The sequence below is a fragment of the Vanessa atalanta genome, chromosome 18, assembly GCF_905147765.1.
Source record: "Vanessa atalanta chromosome 18, ilVanAtal1.2, whole genome shotgun sequence".
In the NCBI taxonomy this organism is placed as follows: domain Eukaryota; kingdom Metazoa; phylum Arthropoda; class Insecta; order Lepidoptera; family Nymphalidae; genus Vanessa; species Vanessa atalanta.
Genome location: NC_061888.1, coordinates 4,351,905 through 4,375,095, shown reverse-complemented (window position 1 = coordinate 4,375,095; position 23,191 = coordinate 4,351,905). Strand labels below are relative to the sequence as shown.

At 30.2% G+C, this 23,191-nt stretch overlaps 1 protein-coding gene across 2 annotated transcripts; it reads right to left on the bottom strand.

Moving 5' to 3' along the window:
* Positions 1–1,347: 1,347 nt before the first annotated feature.
* LOC125070846 lies at positions 1,348–22,867 on the bottom strand. Of its 2 annotated transcripts, XM_047680834.1 has the most exons (3): positions 22,507–22,519; positions 11,829–12,792; positions 1,348–2,215 (listed from the first exon to the last, which is right to left on the bottom strand). In XM_047680834.1, the coding sequence occupies exons 2-3, from the start codon at positions 12,136–12,138 to the stop codon at positions 2,007–2,009; spliced, it is 519 nt and encodes a 172-aa protein (XP_047536790.1). In that variant the 5' UTR covers positions 12,139–12,792; positions 22,507–22,519; the 3' UTR covers positions 1,348–2,006. The 2 variants fall into 2 exon arrangements, with proteins under 2 accessions (XP_047536790.1, XP_047536791.1); XM_047680835.1 differs by lacking the exon at positions 11,829–12,792 and having other exon boundaries at positions 1,358–2,215; positions 22,447–22,867.
* Between the last annotated feature and the right edge of the window lie 324 nt (positions 22,868–23,191).

Below are 23,191 nucleotides of genomic sequence, written 5' to 3'. Positions count from 1 at the left end.
GATGACGGCGTATTTTGTTTTCGCTGTTATTACATACACACATACCTATCCGAAATATTATCACTATCATTTTGTCTTTTCTAACTAATGATTTTATTATATGTGAATCCATATTCCTCAAACACAAAAAAAAAATCATTTTAAAGAAACTCTTTTCGTTTTTTGACTTAGATCTGAGAAATAAGATCTCTCTCCTTAATAACTAACTATGATATCATAGTTACTGATGTAACTATGTGTTTTATTTTCTTCAGTGTATATATAGCGTTCTATTTCTTTCAAAAATAGTAAATTACGATATTAAGTTATAGATTACAACTTTGAAAAAATATTAAACATTTTTTTTAAACAATCTTATTATTCATATTATGTAACGTCGTTGCTAACTTTTACCCGTTGTGCATAAAGCTCTGTAACCAGGAAGAGACGAATGATCAACTTGATGAACACCGACACTTATCGTAAGCCAGACAGAATAAGAATCTTGGACTCCGGGACTCGCACACACTCGGTGATGATAGTAATAGCTATGAAATCTGTTAATTACAGATGAAAATTAGACTAAAGTAAGCAATAAAATCCTGATTTAAAATTAACACAGAAATGCAATATTAATTTCGTGTTTACGAAACAAAACAAAACTTCAAAGATACTATCGATTAATTGTTATAGAGGTCTAGTAACCTATCTAAAAGTTAATTGATAGTACCTGGATTAACAAAAAAACTATATTTATATTAATTAAATATTTAGTAAATCATACAAAAAATAGGATAGGGTGAAGGCCAGTTTCTATATATGGTAGAATTACTGAGATTCTGTGTCAGTCAGTTTTTAATAGATAAGAATAAGCACATATTCCATTAATTTCCTTATTTATTGGACAATCATAACAGAAACAATACACATAATACATTACAAATCAACAACACATTTTCACAATTTTTAATAATTTCTATGAATAAAATATATTAACGTTTATTAATAACGTAAGGCCATACACACATTAATCCGATGCTATTATTTTCTGTCTATTTAAGACTTATTCTATAAGTACATTCGGCTTTAATTGTTTCATTGGTGAAAATAATTACTCGCCTTGATTAGTTCATTAATTTTTCTCTGCTAAGTTACTAATAAACTTCACTGTATATGACTATAATAAAAAATAAAACTATATTTAATAAGATATTTTATAAGTATTTTTAAATAATCATAAAATATTTTTTTTAAGTTGCATTATAAAATTACATTAATTATTTTGCGTTAGATAATATGTAAAATTAGTTTGTTTGAAATAAAATAATTACCCTATTAAACTTATAAAAACATGGCGAGTAGGTTATTATTTAACTTACAATAACTTATTATTATTATCGAGAAATACCTAATGCAAACTATCTTATATTATAAAACGGTATCTAAGGATAACGAATTATAAATTTTTTATCCTAAGAAAGTTTAAGCTATTGGTGTTTTGGTTCAGACTTCGCTTTAAGCAAACATCACGGATTTTACTTTCTACACGCTTTTCTATAAATATACTATGATATTTTAATAGTCACTGACGTACCTAACCGTCGAATTTACAATTGTTTAAATATATTTTAATATCATTATATTTTAATATTATGCAAGGATTCCTAAAGATGCCAGCGTAGGTAATCGGGTGCTACTACGTCATTTTTTTAAACCGACTAGAACATTATTTAGTATTTGGAAAATAATGTCATTGGTTTTGAAAATTTCAGCTTCGCTTCTTCATTTATAGGTACATATCTGTTTACGACTCGACATAGCTGACGTTGTGTGGTAAGATTTATATCCAATGCTTAACGTACATATGTATCACAATTCATGTAGAATTTATAGACGGCAAACGTTACGTGTGATCATATAAGACCAATATACTCAATCAGCACTATCTTGTCATTGTATATATTTGTAGACATGATTCAGCTACAAGTAGTTTTGTTGTAAATTTTTTTTAACATTTTTTCGAAACGTCATGTACCCGTAGTAAAGTTAAGAGTGTTAATGTGGTTGAGGTTAGGATGGGTGGTGGATGTTTCGTTGTCTTTGAGGGAAGTTGGGAGGGTTGAGTTTTCTATTAAGTTAATTGTTGCTTCAGTGGATTCATTAGTATTCGTAGCATTAGCGAAGTCATCTAGGGTAGGTGGAATGGCAGTTTGATTCACTGGGGTATTGCTTCCTCCTGCGAACAATAAAATTTCTTATTTAAATAAATTAAATTATAGTTCTTATTAATTTAAAACAAGTGTATAATGTTTTATTTTAGAAAACATTGTCAGTACGTTGAGTAAATAAGTCATTTTTTTTCTACTACTCATTATATCTTTATGTGAATCGATATTAATAAAAAAAATATATCTTATAATTATAAGTATCCATTTTTTTTGTAACAGTAGATACATATTTGTACCACATTTAATATTATTAAATTATGTTAAACGGCATACTAGGTGCATTCGGTATATTTTTATCATCGTATTTAATAAGTATGTCATGCGTTAGATGTATGCTACAATCTTGTATATGTGCTTACATAAACCAGGCTTAACAAAATACAGACGAGGTCTTCTAAATATTTAGAAAAAGCTCGAGTTCGTAGAAACTTTAACATTGATTTATGGACTTCAGAATAAACAGAATAGTATATACTTTTTGATACGAGATAGTCTTCGACAGATTAGCTTTGATTTATATATATGTACAAATAAAAAAATATATAATAAAACTTTTTGGGTTAATCTCTTTTGAAAGCTCTGTTATCAGTTATTAGAGTGAGTAAAAATGAAATAGATACACTGATTTTAAATGCTAGTTAAGAAAAGGTTAAATAATAATAAAAAAACCAAATAAGTATAAAGTGTAACACATGTAATTCGCTGTTAGAATATGTATTTGACAGTACAGGAAAGGGTTATATGCGAGTAGGGCTTATATTGGAAACGTTTTTAATATTAAATACTTTTAAGAGAATTAATAATTAATCGAGACTTGAGAGGTAGTGCGATAATAACAAATCGACTCGCTAAAATAATCGATTGAACATCAATTACAGACATATTGTGATATTATGTAGCTACAGAAGTGTGTATGCAGACAGAGTTGCCGTGTAGAGTGCTATTCCGAGCCATTCCGTTTGAAATCGTTAGTGATTTATATCTTATAAACATGATCAGTAAATAGTCGAGTGCCGGTTATTGTAACTGCCTTGGCTAAATTTAGAATTATTGCTGTAAGCTCTTGCGAACACTCACGGTGTGGTATTCCCCACGCCAAACTTTTTTCGTTTAATGACATTAAAACTATTTTATAAAACATTCAAGCCATTTGTTGGTTACAAGCCATAACTATTTTTTATTGTTGATGTAAAATTACAGGATAATTTTACTACATTTTTCGCTATTTTACTTTCACTATTTTAATTTATTTAGGGGAGCCTAGTTACATGTGTAACAATGAAGTCCTTAACTCCTATTAGTGGGCCGTACCGGTGGCCACCTAACAATTTTGGCATTATTACATTGACTTATATGTATACTACTAGACTCGCTATCCGGTACTGAGAGTTTGCGCACTAAGTTATGGTCAATTGACCACAACTCATTTAGTCGAATGCAAGCAAGAGCACGCTGACGGCTTTTTTTTATTTTCATTCTTAATAAATTCGTACAATTTGTTGTGTGGCTCATAAAACGACATTATTATTTACATGGGCGCTTCGTTTACATGATTTAATAATTATTTATGGTTAGTAACTAATTTATTTATAATTTTCTTGTAAACACATTATTTGTCGTAAATTACGAGCATGACAGACATCTGGATATGATATATATTTATATAAAGAATAAGCGAAATACTATTTATATTATATAACTATAATACTCTCAAAGACAAGCAGAGAAGATAAAAACTATTGCGACACATCTGTGCGATCTTCTCGGCTTAATCTCTGAACTAGCTTCCCCTCCCGCTTTTTTTCACTTTTCAGTCACTGAAGTAATTTTAAATTTTGAATTGCTTGTATCGTAGCATACATATAAATGAATGATTATGAGAGTCAGCGTTATTATTTTATAAATTTTTAAAATACCTCATGGTTAACATATCACAAATAAAAATAAATATGGATGTATGTTTTTATATATTATATAATATTTATTCATTTAATTTTTGCCACAAATAAAAATTATCGCAACGGAAAGAATTAAAATTAAATAAGTATTTTTTACACATTTATATTAGTTTAAATACACAGGAAGGCACATACATAATTAAAATATAATATTATTGAGATTCGTAAAAATTTTAACTTCCAAAATTCGAACAAATTACGAGTTAAACATCTTCCGAATGAATTGTTAAAAATGGGGATTCCAGATTCCACCGCAGCGCATTTGTATTATGGCTTTTCTTAATACTTCGGTATCTATATATCTATAATGTTTTATTTATTCACTATGTATGAATTAAAAACTTTGTTAACTTACAAAGAAAAAAAGCATAATTATATTCACCGACTTTGTGATTAGCTCTTTTTCTTAAATTCCTTGCATCTTAAAACATCACATTTCTTGTATAAGTCGGCATCTAAACTCAAGATACATGATGTGTACAATATTTTTAACATCGCTGCAAGTATGGAAATACTCTTTAAATAGGACACGTACTTGACCGGAATAATAAAATGTTATTGCAGCAATGGAGCTGTCAAACTTTGGCGGAGAGAATTATTATGTTAGAGACAGGGTATGTTTATCCGCTATGCATACGATATCTAGTCCTGCATTAGAGAAGTGGACTATTCGTTATTGTATAATCGATTACTTAAGTACCTATAATTAAGGAAATGAATTGAAATGATTTTATTCAAATAAAATATCAATATTGTCTGCCATTTTTCAATCAATGTATGCTTTTAAGTGGACATGAATGGCCGATGATTGGTCAACTTCATTAGAAAGTTAAGCATGTTTTCCCCTGGTTTTGTTTCACTAGGTCGTTTCATCAATGGTTTCTTCATATTTATAATTAATATTTTTAGTTTAGAATTAGTTTATTATATTAAATAGAACCGCAGTATAAATATTTATTTTGTCAATTGGTAGTTATGTTTATAATAAGATAGTTTTCATCAAAAAGGCGAAAAACATGATTTTAAATTTTTTGTCTTTTCCTATTTCACCTTAACAAGGAACATGTTTTTTCGATTAGTATTGTTTTAAGAATAGTTTTCATATTTATATATTTTCAATGAATGTATTTATTTATCATAACCACCAACTCCTGTCACTTTCAGTATCATTTCAGATTCTCGGGATCAGCATCACACGTTCAATAACATATAACACTACCATAGAAATAATTAAAAGTAATACTGAAGAAAACATTTGCTGAACATTGAAGAGGATAAAAATATGGGACTGACACAGTATTGCATATTTAATTCGAACATGCAACATGATGATTCAAAAGTGCTTTTATGAGTGATGAGTGAGACTATGATTTGATTTTGTTTGCAATAAGATATAAATGAATTCTAGTTTATTCTAGTATTGAAACTATAAAATGAGACTAACAAACAGTTGCTGGGGTTAAAAACATGTAAATACGTCTAGTCTATTTAGGACTGAATTTAAGTACAATACAGTAAGAGTTAAGAATGTACGAATTTGAAGGATGATGTTATTAAACCGCTCAGAAATCGAACGAACTGTGGAAACGAACGAACTGTTACACAAATCCGTAGTGCATAATATTTGACCAAAGAGAGTGCCCTCGTGTTAGAGTTGACTGTCGGACGGCACCAACCCCTTTTCCGAGAGGATATTTTTATTTTCATTAGGACAACCAACAGTAGATACAACATCACATCCAAAATAAAAAAATAAATTACATTTCCAAATGATCTAGGCAAAAGTTCTACTACATACAGGACTACCTGTGTGACTACCATGCAATATCACATTACACAATGTATGTATTGAAATTATAAATTAAACATAAGTAATCATTAAAAATAAGAAGTATAGTACATTTTTACTATATGACTATTATATAATAATCAATAAAAACCAATAAGATGAACCATAAAATTAGAATTAAGCACAAATAAAATTAATAATAATTGATATAATGTCAATGTTGCTTATTAATAAGGTGAAATTTCAGATGTTACACATCTTACGACGGTAAGACTCGTTTTTTATTATTTCAATGTCTTTTCGAGTATCACACAAATCTACTTACAAGTATAACATCTTCCTCGATATATTGTGATACTAACATGATTACATTCACACAATTGTAATTTTGATTCTATTGCCGTCTTTTTTTCTGGTTTGGTTTATATTTGAAAGAGGTGTTTTAAATTTGGTGCCTATTTGTGTGTATAATATTTTAAGTTTTTTTTTTAATCAAATATTTAATATTCCGGGAAATTGACTGAATATGCCCATTTCGAAAATTAACCATTTCATTTCCATTTACATTTGCAGAGATATGGCGATATATTATATTTTTTGTTTGAAATCTCGTTGAATATTTTAATATATAGCGCAAATTTATAAAAAGCAGTACCTTTGGTATTATTTCATGTCATCTAGAAAATAATAAAATTTTATGAATAATTTAGCTTCGATAATGTAAACACACATGAAATTATAACGTACAATTGAATAATTTAATGTATAAATATATCACATATTATGGTACGTTTGGAAAATAATAACGAGTCTTTTAAAACTGTGATACACAAAGTATTAATACAATGTATCAAGCACATTTTTTTCGCCTGCCATACGATTGTGAAAACGTCAAAATTTTACATTTGCATTGTATTGAATTTTACGTTATAAGAAGTAATAAGATAATCAGAGCAATCACAAAATGAATAACCGTGATGTGTTTTTCACATCTAAAACAAATAATTCAAAAGATAAAAAACACTTTACAATGATATATCTCTCTCATTTCAATAATTGATCCAGAATTTTGAACAAAAATAGTGCTCATAATTAATATACAAAAAAAAAATTCTATAAAATTCCTACGATTTATGAAATAAGTACCTGTATAATCCTTTACACGCGAGGTACTGTAAATAATGCAGCTTAATACTTCTACATAACCATTCAAATAATTTCAAAGTCTTGCACAAAAATCCATTAGGTAGGTACCATAATGGATTTTTCTGCAAGACATAAAAATGTAAGTACTGATATAAAAGGTTATAAGGGGTCGGTAATATAGAACCCTGTCCCACTTATAGATAACATGCGCAATAAATGTAAAATAATACTTTTTAACATAAGCCAATTATTAAAAACATGTTTTTTTTAAATATGTCATTAGAATTTCAGTGATGGATTTTATTTAAAATAGCAAGCAAATATTGTAAAGTAAAGCAAAGATACAAAATTATCATAAATGAAAAGTATAGCAAATAATAGGAATTAAAAAATATATTGTGTATACAAACTGGCAAAATAGGCCTTCTGATATTAAGTGATCACTATCTCCCACAGATATTGGCGCTGCAAGAAATATTAACCATTCTTTAGCAATACGAACTAATTAAGATGCTATATCCCTCGCTTATGTAAATTTACATTAGTTCACTTACTATTCAAACCCGACTATAACAATACTAAGTAGCGATAAATAAAGTGATGGTTTTCTTTTCCAGAAATCTTTACCACTAAGTTAAATTGTAATAATATCATATCATATTCAGATGATCATAATCTACCTATGTCATTGTATCGATAGTGAAGTCTGAAGATACGTTATGGCCTAAGTTTTTATATAATTTCGGCTTGTAATTGCAATAATTATATATAATAAATAGGTAAACTCCACAATTATACAAAGTAATTTTACTACTGGACAATTACATAAAAAAAAATTAGTAAGTAGGTTTATTAGACTATAACAATATAAAAACTTTGAAAAAATATTTATCATTACGTTGTATAATTAAATAGTCTGAAGTGAAATGTTTAGGTTCTATTTATTACCGTGAGGAGTTTTTATAACATTTTTATCCGCATAAGATCGTCTTAGATGGAATTGTAAGCAAAATTTTTGTTTCAAAAACTAACAATAAAAATTTTCTTTCGACAGCCCCGTTACAGATTACATTTGGACTAATTAATATAAGCTTTTATTTAACCTCACTCTTAGTAGAATATATATGTGGGTCAGATTTCGCAACGAATGAATGAAAATGAACCCACCACCATGATTTATCTGGATTTTTGCTCAAACATTTGGTGCTATTTATTTCACTTTAACACAAGTTAAATAGTTTCAACGAAAACCTTGATTCTAGAAGATCGTAAACTTATACTGATGAAAATATATTGTTTTTTATTTTCGCTTGTCTGTTTCGGTTCATACATGTTTGAAAATAAATCAGTTTTAGCCGATACGCGTCAAGTAGCTTAGATATCGACATTACAAGGCTTTATTTTATGTTCAAGTGTCGGATGATATGGCTTAGTTAAAGTGTCTTGAACGTGTTTGTTTTCGTTTGAGAAGTGTAGATATTTTTGCTCTGTTGTAGTGAATTTAAGATATATCAGAAACAAATAAGTATATACAGCTAATAAACTAAACGGGATTTTGACACAAAAAATCAGAACAGAATCTTTCTTACCCAAATCAAAAATAAAGTTTGAAAAGATCTTTAGTTAATTTTTTTTACATTCATATATATACTTAAAATATTGCAATAAATAAATTTAGTAACCAAATCAAATATTGATTACCTATCTTTCTTACCTTAAAATATTTTATTTCACATTTCTAACAAAATGTTAAAAATGGAGAAAATTATATAAAGTAAACAAAAGAGATAAAAGCAATTTTAATTAACGTCCGACTTTTGCTCAATGAATAGATGAAAGACAATAATTTTATAACGCTTCAGTGTTTATATCTCATAATCGTAGCGTGGTAATGTGCGTGCTGTAAATAGGTACGCGCCAAGTTAAAAGCATAATATTAAAATAATATATGCTAGGCACTTAAATTTTTACCGTCGCTGTAAAATGATGTTTTTACCGATTATAAAACAATTATTTTAGGCATGTTAGTGTTAAAAACTTATAAATTATAAGTATTACTAGCGACCCGCCCCGGCTTCGCACGGGTGCAATGCTGATACTAAATGAATGTTTTTATATACATGTTCAAAGCTCTTTTGTCGTATTAATTTAAATGACATGGTGAATTGGATAAGGATTAATGCTGTTTTGCTTAAAATCGCTTCGAAAATAAACCATTAATTCTTGTAAAAAGTAAAGGATAAAAAATGGTTATCCCTAAGAGATAGATATATACCATCGCGGACTTCTTTGTAGACCTTTTTAAGGTGTACGATACTGTAGTACATTATTTTGATCTATCTCGTAGGGTTCAGCCAGCGTTTGCAATGTAAGCGCAAAAATTATGTTTATTTGCGACATCACATTAGAAACCTCTAAAATTATCAGTGTTTTTCTAGTATATTGTGCATGTATTATACATATACAAACCTTGCTCTTGAATCACTCTATTAAAAAAACCGCATCAAAGTCCGTTGTGTAATTTTATAGATCTAAGCATACACACGGACAGACAGACAGCGGTAAGCGACTTTTTTTATACTATGTAATTAATGTTAGTTGTTTTTTATTCTATTTCTAGTATTCTATTCTAGTAGGTATTCTAGTTATCAGGTTCAGATTATTCTATAACCAAAAATAACTTGAAGTAAAAATACCTATTCCTTTAAATAATATATATATACAATACACGATAACAAATACAAAATAACAAATATATATATAAAAATATAAAATAATAAAATAAAGTTTATTGTTTTTAAAAAGCTAACCTAGCAAAATAAATGGACAGTTCAATGCATTTCTGAAGCACATTAATTGTGTAAACTCATTGATTTTACACCATTATTTAATATATAGCGTTAACCTATATAATACGTATATTTTAGACAGCCAAATTCAAATAATTTATACGCCTGATTTATGGTTTTACAAAAAATACTATTAAGAATAATATAATATCTTGTCATTGCATTGGGTGTGCAATGTACATACATATATAGATGGATAAAGATAAATATATTTTATTCTTTAGAAAGTCTCCCCGTAAAGTTCTGTCAATTTTACGGTTTGAGTAGTGAGTAGTTATAAAATAATTAAAGAAAAATATTTCAAAAAAGAAACTGAAATATAGAGTGACGGTTACATACAAGTTTTTAGATGAAAAAACTGACAGAGCATTAATTGGAACTACTCAATATTATCGCTAAAAAAATGTAAATCAGCTTTGAAGTTTAATATATGGGCAAGAAATGATCGTAAAGGAAAATGAGTAACGAAGGCAGATTGATACTTAATTAATATGGACAATTTTCATCAGTCGTTCAGTATATTAAAAACATTTTGTCCGGATGAAGAAAATTACGATGTCCCGCCGGCGGCGAGATGGGCGCCATGCAGGCGGTCGGTATTATACGACCAGCAGAACTTTTATATTTTGCAAATCTACTTAATAATAAAGTAAGATATAATTATTGTAAGCTAATATATTAAATTTAGATAATATTTAATCAATCAATATTAAGACTAAGTTTCCTTAGTCGCTTTTCACAGATTTTTTTTCGAATCGTTGGTAGTTTTATTTCTTTAATTATCAATTGATAAAAATCTATCAATATCGATTAAATAAAAATATTGCTATTGAATAAATGTCTAATATTAATCAAATTTATTAATTTTAAATGATTAATAATTGTTTTATCTAAAATGAATGAAGTGGCTTTATTTCAATATTCGAATGGGAATGTCACGATATACTTGATATATTGTCTACTGTTAGAAAGTTCAAAAGTATATTTTAAGAAATATAACTAGACTTAAAGATTTCTCAACATTTATTATTTAAATATTAATGAAAGAATTAAAAATCACTAGAAATAATTGAACAGCAAATTAAATACTGATATGATAAAATCTTTACTAAACATAATTCGTATAATTTATTATTTGATCTTCTGATTTCGATCGGAAGAGATCGCTATGTAGCGATAAGGTTGCCAACATTGTACGTTCTTTTTTTTAAGCTGTATCCAAGTTTTATTTATTTATTTTCTCTTTGTGATGTACAATAAAGTATAATGTGAGTAAAGTACCTAGGATTCTTTATCTTAATTCCAGACTAATTGTATAACTATAAAACCTTTTACTTCACATTCCATTTGCATGATGTTAGTCCATGAATTTGTTTATTACATTACATCCGCAAAAGCATTTCAGAAATATCAACGTTAAAAAGCAAATGCGGTTAATTTAAAAATGTACAAGTTGAAACAAAGTCAAGACATGTTAAGAAAAAAATGTTTCACAGTTAATTATTAATTATAATTAATAAAGGAAAGTATTAACCATAAGATTATTGTTTTTATAGTGATTTTAGGAGTGGACTTACCAATTAGATATTAATAATATGCAATATTTATATACATTTAGAACTATCTATCTTGTTTCAAGCGTATTTATTACATAGTCATTTTTATTATATACCTACTGTGAGTATGTGATTGAATTGTGGTAGGTACGTAATTTAAACGCATATGTGTTGTGCAAGATAGAAAATTCGGGAACGGTAAGTGGAAAGCAAAATTATAAAAAAAATGTCGGTCCTTTGACTTTAGCTTTACGATAGAATATTAATTGTATAGTCTTAAAGAAACAGGAAGAAACAGGAAGCGTGTCGGTTGTGTGACCTACCGGTGTGGGGCATAAAGCAAGTGGGCATTGGTGTAGTGCTGATTTGCGGCGTGACTGTGTTTGACACCTTGCGCTGCGCGTATTGCGCGTCCTTGGGCTCCCAGAAGAACACGTAGTAGAGCGAGAGCATTATAGCGGCCAGTGACACGCAGAATACGTATATGATGACGGTCAGCACACGCACGCTCTTCTTGTCACGTTTCCTCTCGTACAACGCGTCCAGCACAATCTCGTGGCCGGATGCCGTGCCCAGTCGAACGGAACCAGCGCACGAACGCATGCTACCCGATGTGTAAGACTTTCCGGACATCTTCTGTGGCGCTTTCGTCTAAAATGCACCGCGGCACCGGTACCGCCACGAAACCGGGTAAGTAGGACACACTTATCGATATGCCCCAGTTCGCCGATGCGCCGCGGCCGAGCCGTATTGCCGGGTCACGCGGCCCGTGTCTGCAGCTTGACACCTTCTGATGCCGACTGCTCTTTCATTATTATGGCGCTCGCTCCGGACTTCATTTGTTTATCCTTTAATTTCACGCTTCGTAATATCTGAATCTATTCCAGTTACTGACGTAGTCGCACGAACGTGATTCGTTTGTCACGACCCCCTATTTGTGAGAACATGCATTGTTTTATAGACGAAGAACCTCCTTTTTTCAAAGACAGTATGGGATATTTCAATAAACAAATTATATTCACGCTCTTTTCGTTTTCGTTTCGAGACAGAACACATAAACACGAATTACAAACAGTCTGTATATGTTTTAGCTGGCAGGTGTTATTTATGTCAAGTGATGTTCGAGTGTAACGATACGTAAACGAAGTTAATTTGGTAGAGGATAACGCGTTGTGACAAGACGGGTGACAGCCAAGGCGCGCCGAGGCGTCGTCGGACGTCGCATCGCGCAAGTTGGCGCGGAGGCGCGCCGGCGGTGGGCGGCGTCGGCTGTTGAGAGGCAGCGCTCTGTCGACGCCACGTGCGGCGCGCGACGCGACGCTTGCCTTCGCAACTCACACAATTGATCAATAAATTCGCCACTCTTAATTCAATAGTGCAAAAAATGTTAGCCTATTTATTTAGAATTTTGGTTTGATAATGTCCGCAACTTTGTATGCAAAACTTTGTATTACACATGTGTACTAACTGTAGTACCACTATTGTATTATTTTTCCATGAGATTTCCTTTGTAATTTAATTTCAGGAGTAAATAATGTATAATGATTATTTAAAATAATCATATTAATGTATAAAATCACATAGAACATGTGTGTGCGAAAATACAGGTTCACTTTCTATTCCCTCGCCCTCCTTATCCGATGGAATGGTAAATCCGACTCGACCACAAAGGTGTAAGATCAATGGGTTGGCAAAATTATGCTTTATACCTATAAGGTTTTATTAATAAAATAAGCATAAAATGTTTTCATGACAGTTCTTTGATGACTATGAAGTTCGATACCAATTAAAACTGCAGTTGGCTGCAATTCTGCATATTTTAAGTATCTGCGGCAAAAAAGTATGTCAAGCGGCATTTGAAGCTTTGTTAAGGTTTGATCGAGGCATAGGGGAGGAACATCTCACGAATATTGTTGTCATCAATTTTTAATTGAATATAAAAGTATTAGTGATGTTTATTGATTATATTAAATAATTATTGTGATTAGGTTTCCTGAACAAAATAACAAATAACTTTACAAATATTTCATTATCACCCATCAGTTTAACTTAAATGCTAAACAAGTTTGTAAGTCCTTAGAATATATAACAATGTTTTTAAGTCATTAGAATATACTAGACAGTTCGACGTAATATCTAAAATCAAAATCCACAAGAATTTACCTAAACCTACTCGTCGTAGTGTAATGTAATAAGATGTTTTTTTTCTTCAAATTATATTGTTTTTTAATTCATTGTACACGTTAGAATTATCTGTCATATAATGTTAGTTTCAATTTTTCATAAACATTTAATTGACTTAGTGTTAGTCTAGGTTTCATAATTTTACGCGTTCACACATAATGACTTTGTTAGATACAATGTTCTATGTTCATTAACATAAAATAAAATATAAAAAAAACATTTAGGTCTCGAAAACGTTGTACTGTGAACCTTTTATGCAATAAAAGTAAACTATTAAAACCCTTCATTCAGTGCCCTCTAGGACTCCGACCGACACCAAACTACTGATCCTCTCACATACCAGATCAATTAAATCTATGGCAAAACAATATACCATTATATATTTGTATTAGGGCAGGACGATTAACTGGAGTAAGAAGATTTTGATATACAATTTTGTACACTTCTAGGTATAATTTTTTTTTGAAAATGACATCACACAGAGTATATCGACAGTGATATATTTTAGAAGTTCTTAGAAGTAGATTTTATGAAATATATTTTGAATTAATCCCGTTATAAAGGAAATGTAGATAACGCGAGTTTACTTCCAGTGCCTATCTAAAACTTGTGTAATGCACATTTTCAAGTTTATTCGTTTTTACATTTTGTATTGCATCCTGTGGAAAAAGAAACGATAATAATTGTAAAACATCATACCTATGTTATGTTTAAAATACATTAATACATTTGATTCAGTAATTCTGACCAAACGTTTAGTCAAACAGAAGTCAATAAATTAATTGATGTTCGACACAATTGGGTTATAACACTAATTGGATTAAAGGAAAACCCCTCGTTCCGAAACTAATACCACGCCTCGTACACATTGAAAATAACGAATTACCAAAACAAATTGTATGCAAACACGAGCTTATCGCACTAATATAGATAACTTTATGTAAATACGTCTTATTTTAATTTATACGGTTATTATATCTGTGCGATTAAATGTAGGAAGAGTGTTTTCATAGCGGTACTTTTGAATATACAGGTTACTTTATTAATTATTATAATATATTATTAATAGAACATTATTAATTATTGCCTGTATTAATTATAAAGTAAATAATTTGGCATTGTTCATTCTTCACGATAACTTTGCAATCTCTAAGTACGCTCTGATCCTCTCTGGGATTAATTACCTATATTAACCATATAACGTAATCGAATATATATTTTCTACTTAATAACATTAGATTCTTATTAAAAATTTAAAATGACTGACTGCCATAGAACACACGGCCTAAAGTGGTGGATTTAACAAGGTGGAATTTCGGACTGGTTTCCCTTATGGAATGAGCGCTGAGGAAGGATTTTTCAAAATTAATTGTACATGTCCTCACGATGTTTTCATTCACAGCTGTACGAATTGTAATCCCCACTACTTGTCCATGTTTGAATTTGTAAACTAATCGGTTAAGATGCACACGTTCTAACCAATGGGCCAAATCGACACACTTCTGTTAATTAGTTAAAGTCAGTTATTAAAGCTTTTCTTAAAATTCATCACCTAAAAAGTTGAAATTTAGGATATATATTTGTATAGAAGTTCGTATTTTTTAAATGGAAATTCACAATTTTTAAAGTTAGTAATAGAGAAATCGGCGTTTATGAATAGTTTTTGTTTTTTATAATCTCTTTTGGTTTTTTTCACAATTATTTTCTGTTTTTGTTGATAATAATAAGACAAATAGATCTCCTGATGGTAAGTTATCACCACCGCCCATGAACAATAAGCTCTATAACAAATATTAACCATATTTTATAGCTTTATAACATTTTAGGTAACAATATTTGTTACTAATGTTATGATGCTTAAAATTCATGATATTTTATCTAAGAATTAACAAATAATTTGTGACATTTAACTGTATTTACTGTTTACACTCTTTTTTAAATGTAATTCTGATTTCTCTACAAAAGATATTATCCCATATTTTTCTTTGACCAATCTTATGACCTATGATTTATTAGAAGTTCATTAATTTTATATATCCTTTATAGCTTCGTATGCGTAAGCTACGTTAACGCCATAAAAATACTTTTTAACGACATGCTTTGCAAACATTTGATTACATCCAATTTTTGTACTATTATCAAATCTGTTTCCGAAAAAATATCATAATGATGAAAATCGTAACAAAATCCAATCTGTAGTATAGAATAAATAAGAGAAAATGGAATATACTAAGATTCGAACAAAACTATCATGAGGTAAACCCTAATTTTACCCGTTCGAAGTGCAATATCTTAAACCGATTGGAATGACTAAATAGTATACAATCAGACTATTGAACATTCTTTACAACAGTAAATGTCCTATAATTTGTTTCCATTTGGTTAGTATATATTGCCAATGCGCCCTAAAACTCCTTCTTGGGACAAATTAATTAATTTGTTCCTTCCTAAGTGTCTCGTGTATAAATCCAAATACAACATTAAATATCAAAATACAATCTAACATTAAGATTTGGCAGAAGGCGGCTACCCAAACGGGCTTTGTGAGATCCCCTTTCATTGCACATTTTACAGATAAACAGCAATATAATATTGTTTACCCGTTAAAATAGTAAGAGAGCCATTGTAACTATAGGCACAAAGGATAAACATCATTTTAGCGATGAAATAACTTAATTTGATGGAGGTCACCCGTAAGCCCGTCCGCCTACCAAAAAAAAAACGCATAGCTGCGAAACACTTGCATGATTTCTAAGTAAGTGTAGTTATCTATATATAAACTATTCCTCGAAAATGTTATAAACGTTAGCACACAGCACATGGCGTTGAAACTTGGAAGTAACTTGAATAAGATTTATTCAAAAGCGCAAAGATCAAACAAATATGGGTATGCTCCTAAGAGTCTGCGTCAATTTTGCAGCCAGGGTTGTTGGATTTAGAAAATAGTAACCCTACAGATGAAAGTTATTATTTAAGAATTATCAACTATAATATAACCAATTCAATTAAGCTATATTGAACCATTTTTTTTTCTTATTAAGCCATAGACTTACGTAAGATGGCTTCGTTTACACTACATTGATTGGAATATGATATATTGTATAAGAATATATATGTTAAGCAACATCATATACAACGATTTCTTGCCTTTTCAAAATAACAAAAAGTATTTATCAAAAGATTGATAAATACTTTTTAAATGCATTAAGTAGCGTTTGGCTTATTTTTTCTAAAATGATTTTTTAATTATATTTGAAAGATTGTTTTACATTGAAATAAAACTAGTTTTTAACGGATTTAAACGCGTATATTAATTATTTTAACATCCCGACGTTTCGAGCACTTTGCAATGTTCGTGGTCACGGGCAGACTGTCTGTAATAATTAATATACGCGATTAAATCCGTTAAAAACTAGTTTTATTTCAATGTGTAATAATCGCGAAAATCTAAGACAACATTATTAGATTGTTTTACGTAATCGCTACGTATTACGTTCACATATAGAATAATCATAGTAAGTTAGCTTTATTACACACCAACTCTTATTCTGCAATAATATTAAATACTTTAATTTTATTATTTTGTATAACTAAAGAACTCTCTTGAGCACTCAGAAATATTAAACTTTAAGTATTACTTCGGAGAAGATACACATACGGCCTCTGAGAGATTAACTGTCTTTGCTTGATAAGAAGCAAGTTGAATCATACTTCATTACGCCTGCTTCACCATGAGATTATGATTAATATTTTATGGCATAAACATTTTAGAGATAAGTACATTTTCTTCACTAAACAAAAGGATTTATCATAAATTAAAAATTAAAAAAACGACATACGTAAATCCGAAGTAATTTGGATTTGAACTGGCTATTTTTACATTAACAAGATATGTATAATATTAAACTACTTATGTTTGAATAGTTTCGATCACAAAAAAAGAAGCATAATAAACGATCTAAGATGGTTTATTAATCTTATCATAAAATTACGATCTCAAAAAATGGCAACTACCACTGTGTTTATTTATTTCGAAGATAATCGAAAATCTCTAAAAAATCGAAAATTTATCACGTAGAACTGTGAATCTACAAATGTGTTGCAAATTCAGTAAAATATTATTAGTAAACTATGACAACTGACGGAGATTAAGGTAATTGGAGAAGAAGCGAGCCGCTTTCCGCATTAGAATCGAGCAAGCTGAAGCCGAGCAGATCCAAGTGACAATATTTATTAATTAATATACATTATAAGCTTATGCTTATAACGTATAATTATTATATCAGGGGGACCCAGGGCTGGATCTACCATATGGCTTTTGGGCTTCAGCCTAGGACCCCGTGGATTCAAGGGGGCCCCAGTTAAGTCAAGTCAAAATCAAAAATAAACGACAATGCAAAAGAATCCATAACTTTATTAAATTAAACAGATCGTAAGGTTTGCAGCCCTGCGAGTCCTGCAGTTAATCAAACCCATTCAATTAATTTAATTAAAGTCTACGTTCAGATATGTCTTAGGTGGGCCATTAAGTAGTGTTGGCCCAGGGCCCCCTGAATTTACGGTCGGGCCTTGGGGGGGACCAGACCACAGTTGTACATATCAGTGTTCAGTGTTACAGATAAATCAGTAGTACATGCTATCAGCTCACAAATACGGTCAACATTCAGTATTGTACGATAAATATGTTATATGTTGTATTCATAAATTTGTCCTCACTCACATTGAAGTAGAGTGGTGGAAATTATTAAGAGAAGAAATTAATCTGTGGTATTTTACAGTTTTGATAGTTTATTTTTATAAAAAGTTAGTTTTCAAATGGAATAAAACTATAAGCCTATAGCCAACTAGGTATTCCAATCAGAATTATGTAATAGATGCTTCCTGCATTTAGAAGGCTTCTCATTAGTTATACTAACGTAAATAAGTGTATTTATTTCGTTTATATTTTGAAACTCAAAGTTTAAATACAAAAAAACAAGTCAAAAAAAATATTTAATAAAGTTAAAATGCAGATGTAAACTCTGGCTTTCTAGCTTAGTACCCTATTTCTACCGATTTTATTTATACATGCAAAAAAAAAGTATAGAAAGAAAGATTTATATTTGGATACATAAACGATTGAGTATGTGAATGGTTGGATGTGTTTGTTAAAACATTTATACACAAGAATAATACGTATATAAGAAATATTAAACATTTTTTCATCGCCAATGCGCGACCAACCCTGGGAGCTAAGATGTTACCTCTTACCAGTAGTTTTACCGGCTCTACTCTTTAAAGCTTTACTCGGTTTTACTCTTAAAAGCGGAACACAACAATACTAAGAATTGCTGTTTAGCGGTAGAATATCTGATGAGTTAGTGGTACCCAGACGAGCTTGCACAAAGCCCTACAGCGAGAAGTGTATATTAATTTAAATAGTTTAGTATTCAGGAAGGTTTCTTCTGATTATTCATTTATTTACGAATAAACTTGGTTAAATTTCTTTAAAAGTAAAAAATCTGAATTGGTCTTTAAGCCAAAGCTATATGTACCTACTATAATATGCTATAAGTAAGGATACTGAAGGATATTACATAGTTGTTAATCAAATCAAATGAAATCAAATACATTTTATACAAGTAAACAGCGAGTTTACAATAAAGCCTTTTTGAATTGTCAATATTTAAATTCTACCACCGTTTCGCGAATTGCAAATTGAAATAAATATATTTACAACGCTGTTATACACAATTATTGTTCAATCAGTCCTGTGATGGAACCCGAGCCGAAATCTAGGCGTATTTTTTTCAAAAAGTTTTCTTATAATGAATAATAAGCTTTACTGACTATTCTTGATATATTTTTTAATTTTGTTAAATGGTTAATTGATTATATTTTCTGGTATATTAATCGCAATTGTCCAAAAACATTGTCCGTACCGTATGGAAGCGAAAAGCAGAGGTTACAAGTTTTTTTTTTCTTGTATTAATAGTAGGTATGCATATCAGCTTTTATGGAATATTTTTCTATATTCTTCTGTATAAAGATTCTATCATAAATATATTTTGAAGCAGCTGTTTCTATACATATTTTGATTCAATTTTTCGCGTAATGATCTGCTAGAGTTAATAATATTATAAATAGTTAGGAAAGCAATTTTCGACAGCATAAATACAATTTCAACATTAATTTGAATAACAGCAGCATTACTCTATAATTAATTTCCATATGACATCAGACTTATGAAAATTACTCAAATAAACTAGCTTTAACTAGCCTATTTCTGTGTATTAATTATACGTGTAAGTATAAAAAGTATAAAAAAAAACTTGATATAACAAGAAACATTCAAAGTAGCGTAACGTCCAATATAGAAATGTTTTTTTTTTTTTTTTGAAAAACTATTATGTTTATTTATTAAGTGATTTTACCAATCCACAACTGACACGAAATGATAACTTAAACCGACCCCTGAGCAAAGCAGAGTTTATAAATAAACTACTTACTTATATAGGCTATCAAAATGTTTTCCGGAAATTCATACTTAATTAAAAAAATGTTATCATTCAAAATATCGAATAATTTAATGTACAGACATTTATCAAACATAAAAATTTCGGGATCGATTAAGGTTTAAGCTACAATGTTTTTGAAAACAACAAACAAAGCGGGCAACTTGGTCAGAAGTGTGAGTAAGCTATTGTAATTATGGGCACAATTGCCTGAGTCTATGGATGGAAGTGATTATTTAACAAAAAATATATCTTATAAAAAAATATAAGTCCAAATTTCCTTGGCATTTTATGTAAAGCTTATTCCAATGGAAGTAGGAAAAAATATAAAAAAAAACCATAGATTTACGTATTTCTTGCGACTTGCTAATATAACTCAGCTATATTGTGCACTACTAAGAGTTTATGATTAATATATCTTTATTTATAATTCAACACTATTAACTTAACTACTTATTTCCACTTTAATTTTACTTCCAAAATACCGATAACATTTTCGTCGACGTTCAAAACGCCATTTTTTCGCAAATCCATAGTGAATATCATAGATTAATCAAGTTCTCGATCAATGATATCGCGTCATTTTGCTTTCAAATGTTGTTTATTTGGCTTTTTTCTCCTATGGTTAGAATAGAGTATGAGTGGAATAGGTACGTTACAGTTAAAAGTTAAATGTCACAAAGTACTACAATAATTAGCTAGCTTATTAAACTACTACCTACTGTAATTAACTGACAAAAATCACGGTTTTGCTTACTCATAAAGCTTCGGGCTTTAGATAATACATTATAGTTAAATCACACGATTACTTTTTCAGTAATCCCAGTCTTACCTGTCGGTCTGTACGCTTAATATAGATTTAGCTAGTTCAGCTAATTGCTCATAACAGGATTAATTGGCCACCAAGAATACTATATTTTAATTTGTTAGTTGTATGTGTGGGTTAAATCTAACAACTGAATTTTAAGCCACCTTATGGATGATGCTAAATAAATTACAAGCCACTTCTATTATGTTGATAGCGTAGCGTAAATTTCTTTCATTATTAATAAGTCTTGATAATCTGTAAAAGCGTTGAAAAAAATAGTGGCCAACAGTTAGCCTCAGTTAAAGCACACTAACGAAATAGTATGACTTTTGGCGAGCGTCCATCGTAGTTGTCACACTACGATATATAGCTCGTTTGTTTAGTTCTTTTGTACTGTGACATATTGATAATATTCTAGAAAACATTATTATAAAATGCAATTTTTTTTACATTGCATTCAATGAAGTTTACTTTTTTATCAACCATTATTTTTTAATGGCTGTCCGAGCACCGCCTGTTATTTTTACTAAATATTTTCATAATCCTAATGTGGTATGTAATAACTTATGTATATAATTATTAACTTAGCAGTACTGTGTACGTTACAAGAATATTTTAAGTAAATATATTTAAAAAGCGCCAATATAAGTGGCTGTGTTACAGCCAAGTAAATCATAACTAAAAATTGCGAGAACAAACCAGGACTGGCACCACTAAATTTTCAAGTAGTTAGTTAAATTTAAATTGTCCTTATAGTTCACCTTCTGTTCGGTGATGAAGGAAAATACCTTCATGCGTTCGATTAAAATCTTTTAAGAGTGTACGCACCGACCCCATATTGGAGTACTACGATGGAATAAATTTCAAACCTTCTCTCAAAAAGATAGAGGAGACCTTAGCATAGCAGTTGAACGTTTACAGGCTGTTACTAAACGAACTAAAAGCTAACCAGCCTAACTAACGTTAAAAAATATATTGTCTCCATAAAACTATGTAACTTGAGTTCTAAAAGTAGATTTCTCATGTAACATCTTAGAAGTAATCCGTAGAGAATGAAGCCATTACGGTACTCTATATCCAATAAATTACGACAAGCTGTCAAGTACGAAATGAGTTCGCACGCTGTAGGTTCCTTACAGTTTAAAGCGAACTAAACAACTTGAACAGTGATGATTCTGTTGTGTCACCTTTAACATAGCTATTTTCAAATAATTGAATATTCTTAATAAGTTAGTTTGATTAAATTTATAACTTTACTTGTACTTAATATTGATTGATATTTAACTCCACTTTATTTTCTTTATCTTTTATTTTTATTTAAATAATATAACTATAGGAAATACTAGCTAATTAACGTAATTTTGATACAATAAAGTTTTTAGGTTTTTCATTATATTACTTTACCAAATTATATTACCAAAATATATAGTTTCGTATAAACAATGCAATATTTACCTGTAAAGTTGAAAGGAGAATTGTTATATGTGAAACCGTGGTCGTAGTCACTCTGATCACCACGTCTTGAACTATACATTTCATTTTCGTTTGCTTTAGAAATTACCGGAGACTTCCAAACGCAGATATAGTAAATGGATAACAGTATCGCCGCTAAGGATACGGACAGTAGATAGGCGCAGACTGTCAGTACACGAACCACTGTGCTAGGAGGTTTCTCCCTGTAGAGGTCTTGTGCGGGCGTCGGGCCGGTTTCCACCGAAGTGCCATCCTCCTGTGCACTCCCCGACATCTCGCTACCGATACGTCATGTCCCGCAAACTATCCTTCTCTAAACATGTTCCGATTAAAACTAACGTGAAAGTCAAATGCTCACATGTGGCGATTCGCGGGTGGGCTGAGCGAGTATGGTGAGCGGTCGCGTCCCACCGTCCAGTGCGCGCACTGCTCCCGCGCTAAACCGATTAACCGCATACGTCACGGATTTACGAATGCTATATTATAACAAGTCGTATCAAACTTTATATATTACCGAAGATGTTTCCAGTCATCGTTCGAAACTCATTTATCCCGCGGAAGTACAAAAATAGCTAAATTAACAACTTATAAATTCTTTTTTAACTCAAGATTTCGAATTCGAGGTATTTAAATATAGCGATTCGAATATTAAGATTTAAAAATATGCAATGAAGGTTTTATGATATGGTATGGAGGTCATTTTTCGTTTCTATTTTGTTTCTAATAA